Below are 21,710 nucleotides of genomic sequence, written 5' to 3' on the forward strand. Positions count from 1 at the left end.
CTTTTTGATGAAGTTAATGTTTAAATGAGCGTCAATGTTTAAAGAAGTAATTTAATAAGCCGACAGAGATCTTAGGGAGCTACCAAAAAGAAGGACGGTTTTTACGGCGTGACGCACCACCACCCATGAAGATGAGAGGAGACCACAGGAAAGGAAAACCTTCATCCAGAAGCAGTTTACTGTCTAGAAGATTTTTTTACTGGTATAAAACCCTTTGTAGTGTTACAACATGTGTTTAATGATAAGGTGTTCACTGATATAATTAGTGGTGCTTTCTGGTTTACAACTCTATTCTTTGTTTTTATACAAGCCACAGTTTATCATTACATGTTTTAAGCAGTGATTTAACATTAGTTAGCGTTTTTTTCATGGATGGTTGAATAATTGAATAAAGATAGCTGCAGGTTAACCAATGTTTTGCCATTTGTAGCTACAAATACTTGATTGCAACAGGAACGACAACCAAGATTAAAATTCCGAGCCTCATGCAGTCCCAAAGGGATCTGACCATTTAATTTTTTCTCTACTTTTCAAATAAGGTTTAAAAATAGTAAAGTAGCAGTTAAATCTCAGACCTAAGCCTAAATCTAAGTAAATAGCTTTGAAAAACAAAAAAAAAAAGTGTTAAAACACAGCATGGGATGACTTGATATCATCCCATTTTAATAAACTCTTGATTAATTAATTGATTTAGCAATTTGTAACTAATAAAAGGAAGCAATACAGATAAAAAAAAAATTAAATCACCGTTTATCTGTGAAGCTTCCTGCGTCACGTAAACATCATACCACCATATATGTGTGATTTGGTGCCATTGGCGACATTTCTGTCAACCTCCCGCCTCAACCCAAACATAGTTTTTAAAAATCGCCAGCGGAACGATGCAGGCCCGCCGCGGGTCCCGTGACGGCTCACCTGCAGAGACTGGAGAGACTCCGAGTTAGTGTCGCAGTACAGGATGATGTTGTTGGCCATGCTGAAGCTCTCTCTGACTCCCAGGTGGTAGAAGAGCGAGGGCTGGCGGAAAGCATCCGTCATCTCCACCACAGCTATGTCTGATGACGAAAAACAGGTCCGGGTGGCACGTTAGGAGTCAACGTCGTTTTCTAATGCACTGTAGTACCAATATTGATCAGCTTGGGGACAAGTTTATCTTCATGTAGAGAATCTACACAACATAAATTGTATTAAATGATCAGCAGGTTTGGATTTACCAGATATATGGTGCAGTGAAACATTGCTGTCACAATGGGAGTGCTACCCTACAGACCATCTTTTGCTTTCTACAAGGTTTTGGTTGTTAGGATTTAAGGCTTTAATGTGTTTACTGAGTCTGGGATTGTCTAAAATAAGTCGTAACAACCTTCACCCCGCATACACTCGTACTATTTTGGGGTTCCCTGCTCAATAGTGTTAAGTTTATTGGCAACCCACTGGATATAAAACCTATTTTAATTAAATAGATTTCTCACTGGGAATACAAATCAGTTTTTTTCTTCCGGTTGACCTGAGAGCAACATTTTCTTTTAATAAAGCGTCTTTGCACAGCTTCTCTTAGAAACAAGCGTCTTATTGTTTTCATTCTTCTGCTCGTGGTTACGCTCGCAGTCATATTGACCTGCTGGGTAATCAGCCTCTTTAACAAAATGCCGCTAGGACACGGGTCAACAACCTTTACGACTCTAAGAGCCACTTTTTTAATGGTCCCAGTTCAGTCAAACACAATTTGTTTAGAGCCACAAAAGCAACATGAAACAAATCAGCTCATTTGTACAATGTCTACTATAGGAGATTTGTCTATATTTTTCAAATTAAAACAAATTTTCTTTTGTATTTAGGGGTTAAAATGAAGTAAATTTACACAACAGGAATAAACACAATAGAACGTTCATTTTTAATAGAGAATTATATATAAAAAGCACCTAGTTTGCAATCAAAAGACAAAAAAAATGACTTGATAAAAATAATGCAGAAAATCTTTGCAGAAATGCTTTGCATATATTGCAAGAAAACAGCTAGGAAAGCAGCTAAAGCTAGCATTTTTAAAAAAAATTACTCATTTTAAAATGTTGCTAAATTCTTTAGCATTTTTTGGCCAAAGTTATTAAAAGCTAATGAAGAGGTGGAGCAAAAGAGCTACGTGCAGCTCCAGAGCCGGTCCGGACATCTCTTACTCTAAAAGCGGAAACAGGCCTTTCACTTTGTTGTAAAAGGCTTTAACAAGCTAAGCTCATAGTGTTTGAAACAAGAACTCGACTGGTTTTACCCAAAGGTGAGATGAAAAGAATGTGACAATTAATGTTTCCAAAATATGTGGATTTTCTTGTCTAACAATAAATCATCAACTGTTTGTTTTGAGACTAAATGTCTTTACATTTAGGAAACAATGATAAGAGGAAACCCAACTGCAGCATGTCTAGTAAAGTAAATAATAATAATAATAATAATAATAATAATAATAATAATAATAAAAACATCCCATGGTGCAATATCTTCACCATAAAGGAACAAGTCCCACCACAGAGCTGAAGTAATGCTGGTCAATGACGTTCCTAAATTAACCAAAAGCGTGCGCCCACTGGTACCCTCCATTTTGGCTCGGTAAGGATCCCTTTTTTTTTTCTTTTTTTTTTTTTTCTTCCACAGATTACCAAGACGTGTTGCTACCGCCTTAAATGTGAGGAATTCAGACCACTCAGCTGGCTAAGGGAAAGCTACAGATGGATCTCCCAAACTAAAAGGTGCCCCTGACCCTTCCTGTCAGATTAAAAACCTATTAGGTGAACCGGTGAGGCCAAGATGAAGAATTAAAAATCAGATCCAAGTCTGTCAAACAATACTGGCTTATTTTCCATATTCCAAATTTCTGATTTTCTTCCTGCTCTTCCAGTTTGAATACCATGAATTGTCAATTATCGTGAATTGTCTTCAACTGAGCTGTCTGGTTAAAACTGCAAGTCAGCAACGAACAGTTTGTTATCGGATCGTGATCTGGCTAGACTTGTTGTTTTGACACTCTCAGCGAATCTAGGAGCACTCACTACCAGCTGGACCACAGGAACAGGATCAATAGGTCACCAGGAGTAATTATTACCACATGTCAGTCATACCAGCAGGATTCTGGTAAAAGGACGGACAGTTCCCGCTCTTGGGGAAAAAAAAAAAAAAAAAAAAAAAAAAATCATATTCATTGCAAGTAAAGTGGTTTCTTCTAGAAAAAAAACACAAAAAAAAAAAAAAAACACTGGATGAATACGAGTGCGTTTATTAACTTTTAAAATCAGAGCACACACAACTCTTTTAGACTTAAACTTAGACAACTTTATTTGTCATTTTGTATGACAGAGTGCGTACAGAACGAAATTTCGTTGCATACAGCTTGTAAAATTGCAGAAGAATTGAATTTACAGTATGAGGTGCAGCTGTGATTTAAAAGTGAGCAATTTAAATGTAGACAATGCAAGAGAAGTCACAGTGTACAGGTGAGTATTTTTAAAACCATTTATGTGTGCAGGAATTGATTGTGCAAGGGCATTAGTGCAAGAATACAGCTTGTAATTTACCGTAGATTTGAAATACAGTATAAGGTGCTGATTTAAAAGTAAAACAAATGAAATGTAAACAAAGCAGGAAAAAGTCCTTAGTTATTTTCTTGTTATCAAAACTGTGAAAACATGATGTTTTAAACACTTATTTTGTAAGACAAGCCTGGTGGTCTTTAGTTGCGTCCATAAAGTAGGGCGGTGGATGACGTCACCGGGAACATTTTGAAAAACTGACATCAAGGAAAGCAAAACGCACACAATGGTTGTGCTCCTGGAAAGTCGGAGGAGCCAGTTTCCGACTCTCCACCTCATTCTGTCAACAAAGTCCTCCCACCGAGCTGAAGAGCCGAGGTTATCAGGCCCTGCAGGTCTTCTCTCCTGCATCCCATGGGTCACTTTAAGTTGGACCACAATAGAAATGTAGGAAAATAGCATAAAGCTTTCAGCTTGGGGACACAACAGGAGTTCCTCCATGTTTTTTCTGCTATCAATACGCCACCCGTGTTTTTTTAAGGAGCAGCGGAAAGCTTCGGCCAGCTCTGGACTTCTACAGCTCTGCTTGTAAAGTAAAAACAACGGGAACACATCACACAGTGTTTTTCACCATTTTACACCCATTTCGCCGTCAGTAAACGACTGCATCAGTCTGCACCAGTCGGGGGAAATCTCTTAATACGAGAGGCTGCGAGGGGAACGGACCCGACGCAGCTTCAATCTCAGTCAATCAAGCGTTGATTTGTAAATATATACACAACATCAGGATTATAAACACAGAGCAGTGGGAATAACACAAGATATCAACTATAATTAATGACGTTGCAGTCTCATTTTGAGCACATAAGGAAAACAAGGGAAGGCACTCATGTGTATGTCTAAAATAAATAATGAGGGTATTCATAATATAAAAACAAAACATTAAACATTTTCAAATGTGAAGGTCAAAATAGCATCAAACTCAACAGTTATAGTGATTTATGTAATAGTTTTTTAGTTTTATTAAAAGGATCCCCATTAGCTACAGTTATGCTGCAGCTATTCTTCCTGGGGTCCTGAAAAAATATATACAGAGAATACAATAAATAATTGAAAGAAAAAGAAAATACCCAAACACATATACAAATACATATACAACATATACACATATTAATGTACATATGTACCCTCATGCGTGCATGAAATATGACAAATATAAAACACATTCTACACTTACACCTGTAAACATACACATACATAAATAAATATAAACATTCAGTTATATTATTTTGATAAAATAATAATAAAAACAGGTAATCGAGCCAGTTTTTTCTAAAGGATTTAGCTTTAAATAATTAAAAAGTATGGATAAAATATTGTCCAAATGGAATTCAGATGTTTATTATAAATAAATTTTTGTTTTTGTGCAATCCACTATATATATATATATATATATATATATATATATATATTAGAATAAAGCCAACATTAAATATATATATAAAAAAAAACACACTAAACACCTCAAAGGATAGTAAAAAAATGTGTTTAATCTACATCAAACAATCCGAAAAAAAAAATGATTTAGAAAATTCAGTAGTAGGATGTTTTGTATCGCATCTCTTTCCTTTCAAGGGGAGTGGAAAGAATATAAACCCATCCGAACTGTGAGAATATCTTCTCTCAGTGCCACTCTCTGGTATGTTTGTTCACCCTTTAAACTGTCGCCCTCAGGGAGGCTTTTCCACCAGAGCTTGACGCGATCAGTGGGTTTGACAAATCCTGCTTCCCTGTGATCCCTCGGCGGGTTCAGGTGTTAACTGCGTGATCCCGGGTCCTTCAGCCGTCGAAAAACAAATCTGCTGAAACCAGTCTGTTGGCGTGAACTCCAAGTCTTTCTGCAAATCTGTGAAGACTGTGAAAGTTGTGCGGCGGTGTCCCCCAGCTCAGGCTGCAGGGAAACGCATCCAGACGACAGACACTCGGAGGAACAAGCTTTGCCAGAAAACTGCATCTTATTGCATGTTTGGATGTGACTGGATTCACAGCCGTGCATCAATAAAGACGGAAAAACCCAGCATAAACATAGCAGGAAATGATCTAGCGTTTGTACGCTTGCTGATAAAAGTTGCTGTTTCGTAGTAGTTTTCGCTAAACTGTGTTTCATCCATCACTCGTGAGTTGATGTCACAGAAACTCAAAACCTTCCCACACTTTACCGTGATGTAGAAATGAGAGCTTTCAAACGTTTCTGCAAATAGACATCTGAGAAGTCTGGCATGAATTTGCACCCAGCAGGTCTTCTCGGCTATTTCTCCGCCGGCTTTGCACGTCTAGGGGCCGAAAGTTTCGCTCATTCCTCTTTGCAACGCAGCTTAACATCAATAAACAAGTCTGGCCACAGATTGTCAAATGGATTTAGGTTTGGACTGTAAATGGGCCGTCCTAACACGTGAATATGCTAAATCTAAACCATTTTTTTCCTTTCCAGAATTGCCCTGTATCTAACTGCTTTTACCTTCACAAAGACTCTGACCAGCTTCACGGACTCTAGTGACGAAAAGGTGGAATACCTAAACTGGTTTTCTTTAACGTACCAAAGTCCTCCTTCGCACATTCTGTGAAACACCTTGTGGTCAAAACGACACGAGTTAATATGACGACATGATCCACAGGTCAGCTTCAAAAACCCTACTCCATTAACTGGACGGTATTTACTATGCTGCTGTCTGTCTTGTTACTCGTTATCCATTAAAACATTCACCACTGTCATCGCTACTCCTTGTCAAGTTTACCTTTTCTCCATTCTTGTTGTAGGCAAATTCACTGGTAACTTCTTAATTTATGAAAACCCCATTGGTAAACCTCTGTTATATATATAGATAGATAGATAGAGGCACTTCTCAACTTTCACAGCTTATACCACAGTTTACGCTCTAGTTGCTTTATCGGTATCCTGGTCCCGGATGCCTGTAGCACACGTTTAGCAGCACTTCATGCTGGTTTTCTGCTGCAGTGGACAGGAATAACGTACGGTAGACCCTAAAGCTCGGTATACTTGTGTCACTCTCAGTGTAATATTAGTTTTCCACCTGACATCGTGCCTTGGTAGCTAACCTAACCCTGCTTTGAACCTCTCTCCCTGATGAGTTTCTTCTTCTTCATCACTAGAGACCAAACAAGCTAACAGGAGAGCCATTTTAGGTCTAATTGGACAGGTGGTTTAAAACAAGAATTCAAAATGAAACCTAATGCGCTTCTTCCAAGTGTGCAAATACATGATTGGCGAGGTAAAAAGGTCGATCAATTTACTCTAACCAATGCTTTTTATGATGATGATCTAATTTGCTCCAGCTGACAAACATACAGAGGTTGAAACCACCAGAAAGCTTTGAAAAGTGACGAGGGCCCATGCAGCTTCATGAACTTAATCAGGACATGCAAATTCAAGCAGGAAGCTGGTCCTTGCTGTAGGCCTCAGACGATCAGTTCCTCATCATCAACATTGTGTTTCTCCCAAGCTTAAGAAAGCAAAAAACACTCAGCCCCCACTTTCTATTTTCATTAGCTGCTAAGTGGGCAGAGGACCGCATAAAAAAAGACTTTTAAGATCAGTGGTTCAGTGCAGTGATGTGGAATATCAAGAGGGTTGTGTTTTCTTTGAATGATAACCCATATCTCCGTATCAGGATGCCCACTCTCTGATTAAAGGCAGACCCATAATCCTCTCTGGGAACAATCAATGATTAACAACCTCTTTTTAATCCTAGACGTGTGTTGCAAAGCGATGACAAAGTCACAATCAGAGCTGGAGACAGGATTGCATCAAAAATGCTGCGTTTCACGTTCCCCTCTTGCCTAAAAGCTCAATAATCCTGAACATCTTGTCTCCCAAACTGTCTTATGCAGACAAGGTGCGTCTGAATGCCGACAAGCAGCACAGGTAGCCTGCTGAATAAAATATGAGCTTGTCTGGCTTCTATGCTGGCAGCTAACCCCATCAATATTACATCTGAAGGGGGGTTGCAAACAACCAATTGAAACAGCAACACTATGATAGAATTTGGCTGTATTTTGACACACACAAACAAAAAAAAAAAAAGGAAATGCTGCAATGACTATGAGATAATTTAATTTGGAACGGTCCTGTGCAACGGAACATATTTTCAGGAGGACAAATAAAAAGAATAAAAATGAGCAAGTGCCACTGTTTACACTTAAGGGAGAGAGAAGCTTTCATTTGCAAGCCTTTTTAGACAATAAGGAAAACACAAAAGAGAAAGCCTTGTTTGGAGGAATTTTGCCTATGATGCAGGAAAAGCTAAAGGATATTGAGAAGGTCTCATATGCAGCGGTACTGCACCAAACATGATGAAGCATTTAAAGATAGACACTCTGATGTTTATGAGGAAATTAAAAAGGTCAGTAAAGGTCAACTACAAACGACAGGCCAGATGGCATAACCTCATGTTATCTGCATATATGCTTGGAGCATATCGATGAAATAGAAATCATACTGATCGATATCGATAATTATCAACAGATTCATAATATATATTTTAAGTGCAGCCCTGGCCATTTTATGCTGTTGTTTAATGACCTATTTTTAGATACAGACACACAAACACTGAATCAACTTTATTCAACCAAGTTTTTACCAAAACTACAAGATTTTAAAATATGAAAAAGAAAGCGTGCTCTCTGAACTCTTTGAAGGGGGCGGAGCTTGGGGGCAGAGTGTTCCTGGGTCTGCGTTGTGATTGGTTGGAAGGATGTAATGACTGTAATATTAACATACATGATGGGCTAGAATGCAAAATGAAGGAAAATTGAACTCATTGACTCATAAAAGTTGACCAGAAAGTCGAATCAGTGAGTCAGAACTCCTGGAAACCAACAACCCAACCTGGCATCTCTAGTTGATCTCCAGAGGCACCATGATTCAGAGCTAGCCAAAACGCAGAATTTGAGATGGGATGTTGTTAAATACATTTGCAAGGGACCAGATCCTTGTTTACATTGTTAGGTAACCTTTTTAAAAAACAAAAAAACAAAAAACAATGAGGTGAATCAAGAAGAAATGCATCTATCAACATTAACACTTCGAAAAAGAGGGCGGCACTTTAAATGCTACGGCAAGACATCGAACAAAAATATTGGCAAACTTAATGATATATTTTTCCCTGACCTCTGTTAGGGAAAATATATCAAGTGTTGCGTATTTTCCTTGGCTTTAAAAATGCTAATATTACAACAACCATAGCAAGTACACAATAGTGGGATGGGGGCAAACGGGATGTTATGGGCAATGAATCACCTTTTTCATGGGTTCCTAAAACAAGGCAAATGTAACATTACTAAAAATATATACTAAAACTAAAGGGGTGCATAATATGCCAGGCATGTGAAAAGTTTAAAAGTTGATATGCTAATGCTTAATCAATAATCAATCAATTAATTCAACAGGAGCAATCAACATTATTTTCTTGTATCTTCATATGCAGTTACATGGACTGTGATCTATCAAAAAAAAAAAAAAAAAAACCTTTACATTTAAATCATAAAATCGAAGAACAAACTAAATCAGACGCAATGCAAAACATTGCATGGATCTAGCCTTTCTAAATGTTTTTTTATAGAAAGATCCTGAGAGGTTTGACTAAAACCACCTTAGACATGTTGAACCCCTGAGGACAATTGCACAAGTTTTCACCCCCCCCCCCCTCCATCATCAGATTCCCATTATATTCAGCCTTTCACCATCCACAAGGAGAGGAACCGAGCAGAAACTGAAAATCTCACATACAGGGCTGTGATTTGGTTGCACAGCCTCTAATTATTCATGGGGAGCAGTCGGATGCCGTGATTGCCTACCAGTGCAACAGCAGAGCTGAATGCATACCAGTAAAACATCCGAGCCACCAACATAATGCTGAAAGGGGGCTGCATAAAGCCATCAGCGGAGTAACTCGACACCGCCTTTGAACAGACCACATGTGCTCCTCTCAGCTGACGCTGCAGTCATAGCTGTCGCCTTAAAAACCAGTAAGATCAGTGCGTCCAAAACAGAAAAGCAGGGGTAAATATTTCAGTAATTTCACAACACCAGGATGGCTCACTGCAAGACATTTCCCTTGGGATGCATCCGAAGGGAGAAAATGTAGAAAAGGCAAAGTGCAGCGAGCAGCTGAGAAAGGGAGGAGAGACAGATGGATTTATTTTAGACCACTCCGGGGACTTTTAGCTCCATCAACCATTAGTCTGAGATTCTCTGAAAAGTCCACTAGCTCTTTAAAGGCTCAATCCAACCAAAACAGAATCTACTTGATACCAGAGACCTCCCAAATAGATACTTATATATATATATATATTCCATTAACGAGCTGTGTGTCAATTAATGATTTTAAATGCTTGATCAATTTATCATATGACTGAATTAAAGATCCATATCTGTTACATAGAGAACATGAACAATTTAGAAAAAGGCTGTAGGAAAAGCAAAATGCCTGCTTGTGGATTTGTGCAGTTGCTAAACCCCATCTGATGCACCTTAATATAAGAGGTTTCGTTTTGAGCCTCATCGATGCTTTCAAAGGAACATAAAGACAAGCTGGAAAGCCAAAATCTCCTTCATGTTTTTGAAAACATCTCCCAGCTCTTGTTAAGCCCTTAAAAAGGAAGGTGCATCTACATCAAGAGGCTGAATCACTTGTACTCGTGGCAAAAATACAAAGGCATCAAACTCTTTGAAAATATTGCAATTAGAAAATCTGTTCATTAAAAAGATTAAAATATATCTATATTTTGTCTACTTTGGTTTATAATTATGGTCATGGCGGATGTCATTGGGGGATGTTTGGAACGTTGATCCAATTGGTAATTTAGAATATTTTAAATACTTATCAGCTGAGGAAATACTAAAGCAATAGTACTAACAGTAATATTAATACTACAACTACTCCTGTTAGCAGGACCATTAATAATAACAAGAGTAAAGAATAAATAGGATCTACTGCTCCCACAGCAGCAGCTTGTATTATATCACCAAATATGTAAGCTCCTTGAATGTAGTGTGCAATTGTTCCCTTCTCAAATGCATATAGGATATGCATGTGTGTGTTAAAGTATTACGCTTTAAAAGTTTAAAGTTCCCTGTCAGCAGTGAGGAAGAGAATGGGTTACTTAATCTTTCCTCCCACAATTGAGTCATTCTTTTCCCTGGAAAGGAGGATAACCTCCTTTTCTGCAACAGAGAGACGGCTTTGACATCAGATTCAGACGTGATGATTTAAATTCTGGTCACACAACATCAAAATGAAAACCGATCAAATTTGTGTTTGGTCACCTTCTGCAATTCGACGTTACCCAGATACGTAAATGACACAAGCGCAGAGCCTTCTGACATCTTCCACACTGGCGTTTATGAAGATGTCCCAACTTTTTTTGAGCAATAAAGTCTGAAAAATTATTCTAATATCGATGCATGATGTATTACAAATGCATTTAAGGGGCCAGGCTTTCACACACTGCATGCTAATAATATACTGGGCCAACACTTCATAGCCACACCTGATGTTGATCTTGGTTCAAAGATGCTGCAGTTCACAGAAAAGAGTCCATACATCAGGATGGTAGAAAAAAAAAGAAGAATGGGGGAAATGTTGGTTAATGGCAATCAATATCATCATAATAAGAACCAATAATGTTACACAGCCCTCATTAAGAAGGCAACAGACTTTATTATCTCATTTAATTGGTAGTAATACAGCATCTCGCCACCCCATGTTTTAAGTTTGTGCAGATGGCTATTCCAGAAATATTGGACAACCCTTCCTTCTCCTGGTGCTTTTAAGCAGAGAGCAAGTATTTAGAGATCAGTCTGGTTTTCTGCCATCAGATGACAGCATGTGCTGCTTGAAGTTTCCAAAGGTTCATCTGTTAGTAAAGCACAGGTTGCCAGTCCCTCTCCTACAGCGGTAAACCTGTTTCGCTTGTTTTACCACATGCCTGAAACCTAATGTTTTCTTCTTAACATGGATCTTTGCTGTAAACTTACAGACCTGCAGCTTTTTAAATCTATTTAAAGAGAAGATAAAATACACTTATCTTCCCTTAGTTTGCCGAGTTGTGTCTCAGTCTAAAATAAAGTGAAAAAGTAAAACCGCAACCACTTCCTCTCTGCTTTTTTTGTGTCGTGTCTTTTTAAATCGGATAAGTAAATCAGTTTTTCAAGAGGATTAAGGCTAAAAGAGTTACTTATGGGTGTTACTTATGGGTTATTGTGCACACATAGCCTTAGGCATTAACCAGCACAGTTTCTTACTACCCTGTTCCCGGATCAGTTTGTGGCAAATAGGAACAGACCGGTATTACATTCTCATAGTATGATAACATCAGCAAAAATAGCGTGGTACCTGGTTTCGTTAGTTTACACAAAACAGAATACACAAATGAAGTAATCATTCCTAAAACAGCTAGAATAACAATGCATTGATTATTATTGGGTAATATGGGTAAGGATGCACAGAGAAAATCAGCATGTACCAGGCATGGGGCCCACATTAAATAGGAACTTAGGGATTGTTATAAATACTAAATCAAGGCTCTATATAATGGGAGAAATCTTTCTCATTGGAACTATGTGAACTGTGTCACAAACACATTTGAAATTATAGTTTTGTTGCCTCTTAGCAAAAGTTCATCATTGTAGCTAAATTGGCTCAAGTAAATCATGAAGACAAGCGGAGACGATGCATGTTAAGAGAAGTCAGATTCCCACAATGGACAGTTGCCTCATATAACCAATAAACCCCCTCGAACAATAATAATAATAAAAATAATCCGTAACAGAACATCAGAAACTCAGTCAAAAACAAACAAGATGACAATTGATGCTGAAACCCTTCAGCATCTACTTCTCCGAGCACAGAGCAAGTTTCTGCTGATTTCATTTCTTTTTTTAAATCAGATAATAAATCAGATGATAAATGAGGTAAGCAAAGGTAAGATGTCCTGATCTGAACAACCGAGCAGGGGACCTCACCATGCACAGCTCTGCACTAGATCATTACTGTGGTTGTAGTGCTGTTGAGCTCCCAGGAAAGCATCGCTCCAAACGGCCGGCCTTTCTAAATGCACACTATTAGCTGCAATAATAAAACCTGCTTCATTTGGTAGGAAAGTGGGGTATAAAACCATTTCATGTGTTGCTATGTGCCCTTATCGCACCCTAATAACCCTTTATGTTCATGAAAATGTCAATACATGCTGCTAAAAACCCGTTCAAATAGATTAGCCTCTGCAGTGTTTACATTGTTCTCTCAAGGGCCAGATGTGTGGGCCTGCTTTTTTTTTTTTTTTTTTGACAGGGAGGTCCTCGGTTTGACTCAAGTACGAGAGGTACAGAAGGGAAATAAAGCCCTCGTTACAATCAATTACATAACAAGATGTTGTAACCATGGAGACCCAGTGCGGAAACTGCTGTAAACGATGTGAGCGAAGCCATCAGTGTGTGATTTTTCCCTTATCGCTAATGGAGAGGGAGTGAACGAGGCTTGTGTTAGCGGAGCCGAGTGCAGCGCTGGCTTTTCCCAGGAGCTCAGCCCGCACAGAGACGAGAAGTAAGGGAGGAATTACTGTCCCCGGGCTCCCCTTGAAATCATTTCCCACAGCAGTGAATGTCTCTTTCCCAAAAAAGGAACCTGCCAGAGCACTTTAAACGTTCCAAGTGTTCGCCAAACTTCCAGAAACAGCGGCGTTCATGGCGAGAGTATTTCTGCACGTTTCAGAACGTTAAAAAGGTATGACACCACATCTGGAAGCTTTTTTTTTTTTTAAAAAAAGCACATGCTGGATTTGTACTGTAAATATATTCTTCATATTCAATGTTTTGCATAAAAACTGTGCTTGTTTTTACTCTATGAGTAAATACGACACAGAAACCTCCTGCTTTGTACAAAAGACAAAAGAGATAAGAGTTTGCTTTGTTCCTTTAAAACTTGCATCATTGTGCAAAACTTTTCTGCCGACTTTTCATAGAAACGGTAGTGAACATTATACAGAGTCTTGCAAAAGTATTCACACCCTGGAACAAAAAGTGGAATGTTGTAGTGCAGTAGAAGGGTAGATAGATATTACAAATAACCTAAATCTCCCCCGTGTCTGTACTATGTGCAAACCACCATATGCTGCAATTACAGCCGCTATTCTTCTGGACGTCTCCACCAGCTTAACACGTGTAATAAACCACATTTCTGCTGCTGCTTCTTTGCAGAATTGCTCCAGCTCAGTCAGATTGGCTAGATCACTTCTAATACATGAACGCGCTACAATATAAACCATTCCTTTGTTGCTCTTCCTGTGTGTTTAGGGGCTTTGTACCATGGAAAAGTAAGCCACCCTCCCAGTATTGTCTATTAGAGTCTAACAGGTTTTCATGCATTCGTCTATATTCATTGTTGACCAGCTTCCCTGTCTGTGCTGCAGAAAAGCATTAGAAAGAATAATGTTGCCACCATCATGACTCCTTGTGGGGATGCTGTACTTGTCTGGTGTTGTTGTTTGCATCATATATAGTGTTTAGGGCAAAAACCTCACGTTTGGTTTCGTCTGATCAGAGCGTCCTGGCTGTGTCTCCACAAACCGCAGACGGTACTTCCTAAGGATTTTCCTCAGCAAAGGCTTTCAGGTCAGATTTGTGGACTGCAGGAGGTTTAGTTATCCTGTCCCATCCAAGCTGTGCATTATCGCGGCTCTTCAGGGCTACCTGGGCCTCCTGGCTGCTTCCATGGTTTCATGTTCTCCTTTCCCAGCATGGTGGGTTCTGCCGAACTTTTCATTCCCAGATGGATCAAGCAGTCCTCCACGTGATATTTAATACTCATATTTATTTTTATAGCCGTTCTCTGTTTTGGTCTTCTCTGCAATGAAACCCCTGACCTGCTGTGTTGCTTGGTCTTAATTATAACATTTATTCACTAATATAATTAAACCTCTAAGACATTCCACTTTACTATTATACAAGACTTTGTGTTGGACTATTACATATAAAATCCCATAAAAAAAAAAAAAAGTTTTTGGTTGTGAGAAAATGAAAAAAAGTTCAAAGGGTTCAAATACTTTTGCAAGACGCTGTATAATGTGACGCTTTTAGTTTCTTTTGCAACTTGGGAATGAAAATAAGCACTGCCTAGTTTATTTTTATGCAAAACATTGATTACAAAGCATTTATTTACAATACAGATCCAGCAGGTGCCCTTTTAACACGTCCAGCGATGACGGCATACCTTTACCGTGCTGAAATATGCAGCAATTATTCCTGCGGCTGCAGTTCAAGGAAATATGGTGCAGATTTGAAACATTATGCTCTCAAAGGTTTCTTATTTGGCAGGAGACACTGTTGCAAGCTACCTTGAGCTCCTTGCCTTAGGAGGCAAACTTAAAATATGTGTTGATTTTGGCTTTAGCTTAATTCTGTTAACTTTTTGCTTGCTCTGGTAATTTTTAATTTAGGAAACAAAGAGTGTTTCAGGTAAAAACAACTGGATGGGTGTTTTCCCCGGAAGGCCTCCACATAACTCACGTGGATAAGAAATGTCATTGTTCTTTTTAGCTGACCCTATTCTTTAACAATACACGGACCATTTTGGAAATCAAAAATATTATGCAAAGACAAGACAAGAAAGAAAAACTGGTTCTTGAAATAAAACAAACGCAGAGAAGGAGGAACAAATCTCTTGGAGAATTTCCAGTGAAGCATTCCTCTGTGCAAATTCATCTGTTTTCCCTGAGGACTATGTGGGGGAATTCAAGACGATCGTTATTCAGTAGTATGTCCTGCCCTGCAGAGAACTTCACGCAATCTTTATTTTTAGATATAAGTGTGTTGGAAAGAACTGACCCAGAAAACAAAATAAAACAAGTTGCAGGAAATTAGACCAGCCCATCAGCTGGGATCCTCTCCTGGCAGACTGGTTCCCTTTTTTACCTCTGCTCCACTTTGTAAAACGTCCATGAGTGAAGCAGCAACAAACAGTAGAGCCATGCCATGGCCCCCAGGGGGAAAATAGCTGAGAACAGAAGGTGAATTCATCCATGCCTAACAAACATGGAGGGAAAAAACCTGCACTGCTGTTCAAGTCACTCTGACATCCTTACTGGATGTACTTCCTGCATGGTTTTCAGGGAAACAGAATTCACATTGGACACAGTGTCTCATAAACACTGTTTCATTACATCTCAATTATTTCGGCCAAGAAGCTTTTGCAACCTTGACTGGGAATGGTTGCATAAAGCAACAGAGTAAAAACACACTTTAATAAAAAAATTTTTTTTTTTTTTTAAAAAGCAGTGGAGATAAAAGTTTTCCGCTCAATAAACAGCAGGGAAATAACTCTACTGGTGCCAATCTGGTCATCTGGTCATTGGGTGAGAGGTGGGGGACACCTTGGCCAGAAAAACATGGGATTTACAATAAGGACCACCCACACAGCCAAACTGAAGGACAATTTAGACCAGTTACCCTAACAGTCACGTGTTTGGACTGTGGGAGGAAGCCGGAGTAACTGGAGAGAAACCAAGCATGCGCAGGGAGAACGTGAAGACTCCATGCAGAAAGTAACCTTGCCTGCAAGTTGTATTTCACAAACGCACAAGAGGACAGCAAGAAAAACCTTGACCAGTGTAAACTTGTGGTTTCTCATGGCACCTGCTTACATTTTCATTTGACACTGTGATTGGCTAAAACATACCTTTGGTAGTCGGGCCAAAGGTTTAGCTTCACCAAATCAGATCAGGAAGTTGAGCTGAATGTCCCTCCTTTTCCCAGATTCATGATGTGCAGAACGGAGAGTGCTACACATTATCAATCTGGCTGGCCAGGTTTTGCAGAAAGATCCCAGGCAAATAATTCACAAATGGATTGGAACCAGTATTTCATGTTAGAGCTTTACAGTCTGCTTATTTCTGGAAGAATAACCTCCTAATGTCTTGTTAGGAGAGAAGTCACGTGACAATTCTGCATTACATTCTGAAAAAAAAGCAGTGTATATTCTTATTGCACCTAGCTTTTTTTTTTATTTACTTTTTATTTAAGTAACATTAAATATGTTACTATATTACCTTTGCTAGAAAACTCAGCAAAACACCAGTTAAGTGCTTAATTTTAACATTTGCTGCCGTAAAAGGTAGTCTACCACATATCAAAAGTTTTTTATGCACAACTTTCATGTGTTTTTATGAAATAAGGTATTCTGCGACTTTGTGAGAATGATACTATAAGCAGGCAGGTCACAATATTATATTCTCACTGAACTGCAAATGTAAACAACAGCTTTTTAAATTGAATAAATTAAATTCAAATCAATTTGTTATCTTCATTCTCCTCTTACAACTTGTCTTGACGAGGTAAAAGCAAGGATGAGGTCAATTTTCCTCCAACTAAACGCCTCCAAAACAGGAGCTATGCTAGTCGGTACTTCTCATCAGATTCCGTCATCCTCCATTTCCGCCATAACTTTCTCTGGCCAGAGCACCCACACCCTCACTTCTTCTACAGTTACGAACCTCACGGTTAGATGCGACCCTCAACTTACATTTGAAACACATTAAAACACTTCTGCAAAACCTAATTTTACCATCTCAACAACATCTACAAACTCCAACCATTGCTCTCTTTGCCCGATGCATAATAACTAGTCCATGGTCTCATCTCCTCAAGAATAGATTACGGCGACGCACTTCTCTACTGAACACAAATCAAATGCATTCAGAAACGTCGTTACTTACAGAAAAGAGCAGCCCTGATCCTAAAGAGACAAAGGAAACATGAACGTGTCACCCCAATCCTTCAGTCAGCCTATTGGCTCCCCGCATCACTCCGGATTGAATACAAGCTGTCTCTGCTCATTCATCAAAGCATACATGCCAATGCTCCATCCTATCTCAAAGAGCTCCTCACTTCTCAGCCATCAACACGGTCCCTCCGCTCTACAAACTCATACCATCTCCATCTCCCCCAGACTAAGCTGCCCACTAAGGGTGCCAGAACCTTCAGCTCTGCAGCACCTCGTCTGCAGAACCTTCTGCCAGCTATCTGAGGACGCCACAAACCTTTGAACACTAACTGGGAACGATCATTTAAAAAAAAGAAAAAAAATCTACATCTACAGTATTTAACATACTATTTAACCCTGTTGCTTTTAGTGCCGTTTATCCATTGAGATGACAAAACCTAAAGTGCATTGTAAGCATAATAAATCATTGTTATTATTAAAATGGAGATATTAGCTGCAATAAATCTGCTTCCACTTAAATAAATAAATAAATACATTTCTCCCGCTCCTGTGATTCTCATGCATTTTGAATGCTATCTGTGACCTTCAGCACATTGGACTATGTAATTTGTGTCTGACTCTGCGTGCAGTCATCCATCCAACAGGCTGAAGTTTACATAATCACGGCAACTGTGAACTTGTGACACTCAGAATACATTAGCCAACAATTATGACATCCTCCTTTACAGTCCTTTCTGATATTAATTTTGCAATGCAAACATGTTCGCAATATATTATGCAACCATTACAGATACTTTGCGGGACAGCTTTAATATGTTGCTCCAGCAGGAGGTTAATCCAGGGAAGCGACTACGTTGTTCTTGAAACGCGTCACCTAGAATGTGTACAGCTTTACCTTTTGTTTCTACAAGCATATCTGACTGGACACATACAGGTAGTTTTCAATAAACCCACGTCTTGCTCCTGCTGACTATGTTTTCGTGCTGAGTGGTTTTGATAAAGTGCTAGGCTAATAAGTTGATGATTCAGCTTGATGCATGTTTCACTGGGTTTTGAGTTATTTGTGTGTGGAGAAAACTTAGAGACAACGTTGTTCTCCTGCTTCATAGATGTAACACTTTGCTTTGAACCTCTTAAAAATGACTAATTAAGAGTTCAAGTGCAGCTTTTCCTGCAATACGGACCGCAGTCAGAGGGCAGAGCAGGTCACATGGAACAGACTAGAAGATGCAGCAGCCAATACGGTCTTTTCCTCATCGAACGACATTGTAAAAGTACGTTCACCCAACACGAACAACAAGGCAATTTTTTTTCCGCGTTGATCACCTGCTGTTGGTCGCTTGACATTTCGTCCCTCTCTCGCAAACAATTTGTGCTGACAACACGCTGACAGTGCAGCTGATTTTCCCCCGATTTTCCCAAAATGCACTATGCTCACTATGAGTGCAGCTTATATAATATCACAGGCAGTACACCAACAACAGGGATCAGAAGGTTAGTTCAGTCAGGAACTTCAATCCCAATCATTAAAACATACCTTGATTGGTACCAAGAACCGACATTTGGGCTCAGATCTGGACATCCCTATTATATGCTCTCATCTTTTAGCATATAAAATTATAAAATGGTTGTAAAACTGTGTAACACTGGAACGAAAAGGTAAATTGGCTTTTTTAATGACTGACCCTGCAGGTTTTTTTCACCGCTGGAGGGGAGAGAAAGAGCTGAAGCCTCTTCTCTATCTTCCCAAGAATTCAAAGAATTCAGACTATTATCATGGCTGCCACTGAGGATCTTCTGGGCCATTTCCATCATGTGGGGATTCTTCAGATCAAATAAAAACAATAACCGAGGGTGAAGAAAAGAAAAAAAAAAAAGACTAAACTGCAAATGTGTAAATTACACAGACTAATCAGAGCAGAAGCATAAATCAGGCTTTAGGCCCACTGCACAAAGCACACATTTGCATTTAACACAAAGGACTATTGTGGGCCCCAGTCAACAACTCATTCCCATTTAGAAATGATATGTGGTGCATTCCTGGTGGCAAATCGGCAAGTCGTCCAAAGTAAACATAGACAATACTAAATATCGTTTAATTGTGCTGTTAAGATACAAAACAGCATATTGTTGAAGTAGTTTTGTTATATATTCCAGATTCTATGACAATTTAAAACAAAAATACATTTAAATAGTACTTTTTAAAGCTTTCTTACAAAAATGTTATTGAATTAAATAACAAATATTTTATTGCAACCAGTTTAACACATACGCTGAAGTTTTTACCCTTTTCCTTTTTATCACAACCTCGCTCTGTGACCTTTGCGGTGTTTAAGCAGAATCTCAACACAGGAACTATAGTGAGAAAAAAGATACACAAACTGTGTGTGTGTGTGTGTGTGTGTGTGTGTGTGTGTGTGTGTGTGTGTGTGTGTGTGTGTGACAAATGAGCCAACACACCTCTGCTGGAACCTGAACACTGTTACAATGGGACACCTTTGTGTTGCTCTGTGAACCTGCTGCGTGCAGCTAAGCATCTTTCAGGTTAGAAAAAAAAAAACACAAAAGCAATGACAGTTGTGCAGAAAAAGCAAAAACACACTTCAGAGATGCACACTAGCAGTGATATCCAAGTCAAATCACAATTACATCGTTCTTAAAGAGTAATCCTACAGATCTTGGGGGGTATTCAGAATTGGGGGAGCTTATCCAGGTATTACATTTGATACGAGTCTGTTTTTGTTCACGCTCCACCTGTTTGTAAAAAAAGAAAAAAAAAGAAACCGACAGCCCACCTCTGCTGCCGCTCACTAAGCAGGATGCCTGATAAGTCCTGAGAGAGCTTTGATGTACCGCTCCACCAACTTGAGTCAATTTCTTGTCCTCAGGAGACTTTAAAACGGAAGACATATGAGGAATGCTTCCCCAACACATACAATTATTCCAGCTGGTCTATAGGCGCACCTTAATGACACGGCAGAAGGAATTTAATCACAGACATATTGTAGAAGCAGTTGCATCACAGAACCAGTTGACAGTTTATGATTTGGCCTCCGCGCCTATAAGGTTTTTCCTTCCTGCTGAGAATCAGCATGAGTAAAACGCACGTGCATTCCTGCCTAAAGTCGGCCCGTCCCGCTGAGGGGGATGCAGTTTGCCCCAGATGCCGGTGAGCGTCTCCAGGGCCAATTCTCTCTGACCCTTTGCTCCTCGACTCCTGAAATGCAGCCAAGCCCACCGAACAAACAGAAGGGAGGGTAAACAACTCAGCAGAGGGCTAGCTGAGGGGATTTCAGAGCAGCACAGTTGCAGGCTGGAAGCTCAGTGCAGAGACTCCTGCAACAAGAGCCGTCTCCTGACATGGAGTAATGCTGACAGGAGAGCTCACCGATGCTGGAGATTTAGATCTGACCTCTGTGCTACAACTTTATCAGACAGCTGTGGGAACAGTGCTTAAGATGCACCTATAAGGTTTTTGCAGCCAGTATGATTTGTGTTTATTTTTTATTTTTTTTTCAAGGCCTAACCGCTCGATTAAATGTGTTTATTCTAAAAAGACTATGACATGTAAAAGAGAAAGAAAGTGCGCTGCAGGTGCTTGGATTGAAGAAGTACTTTACTTTTTTTGAAGCCAACAGAAAATAGCATAGAAATAGTACATGGTGCTGTAAGGAAAATAGCCCTTAGTTTTAATGCATTTGATGAATAAGAAGTAAAATTCTGATCTTTCAAATATTCAAGTGATTGCGATTGCAACGGCCCCATTCTGATCTAAAGCCAAATAAATGGGGCATATTCATTCAAATCCACAGTCATGTAATATTTCTCAAATCACAACTTTACCAACTGATGAGTCTTTTGACTTTTAACATGTTTGGTTAAAACATTGGACAACTAAAATGCATCTAGCCAAAGTCGCATGAACACTGAATAAAAGTAACCTACTATTAAATAGTGAACTTCACCACACCAGTTACATGAAGTAATGCCACTTTACTGCTGAACAGTACACAATAATTGCATCAAATCAAATGCAGAACAAAAATCAGTAACAAACTTAATACCAATCATATCGCCTGTTTCTGGGGTGTGCAGACAGACTTAATTAGATGTTACTTTTATCACAGGATAGCTCATTCTTATCGTGGCATTTCATCCCTTTGTAGACATTAAACAATACCATATAGCCCACCCTCAATTGCATTTTGACAGTTTATTGCAAAATGTCCTTTTTATTGGGTTACCTACATTTTTTAACTTATGCCACTTGTTATTTACCAATTTAAAACAATGATAACATGGGTAATGGGAACAATTTTGGTAATAACTCTGGATTTTGTCAGAGCCTCTGTGTTAAAATGATCCATGACTTTATTTATTCCATGAAGGAACCCTTTTC

At 39.1% G+C, this 21,710-nt stretch overlaps 1 protein-coding gene across 1 annotated transcript in view; it reads right to left on the reverse strand.

The window, feature by feature from the left end:
- map3k5 (mitogen-activated protein kinase kinase kinase 5) overlaps positions 1-21,710 on the reverse strand; it is a 108,418-nt gene that overhangs the window by 78,946 nt on the left and 7,762 nt on the right. Inside the window, exon 2 of the mRNA XM_012875805.3 lies at positions 916-1,055. Coding sequence (XP_012731259.2) covers positions 916-1,055 — 140 coding nt within the window. The remainder of the gene's footprint in view (positions 1-915; positions 1,056-21,710) is intronic.

This window comes from Fundulus heteroclitus, chromosome 15 (genome assembly GCF_011125445.2).
Source record: "Fundulus heteroclitus isolate FHET01 chromosome 15, MU-UCD_Fhet_4.1, whole genome shotgun sequence".
Taxonomy (NCBI): Eukaryota; Metazoa; Chordata; class Actinopteri; order Cyprinodontiformes; family Fundulidae; genus Fundulus; species Fundulus heteroclitus.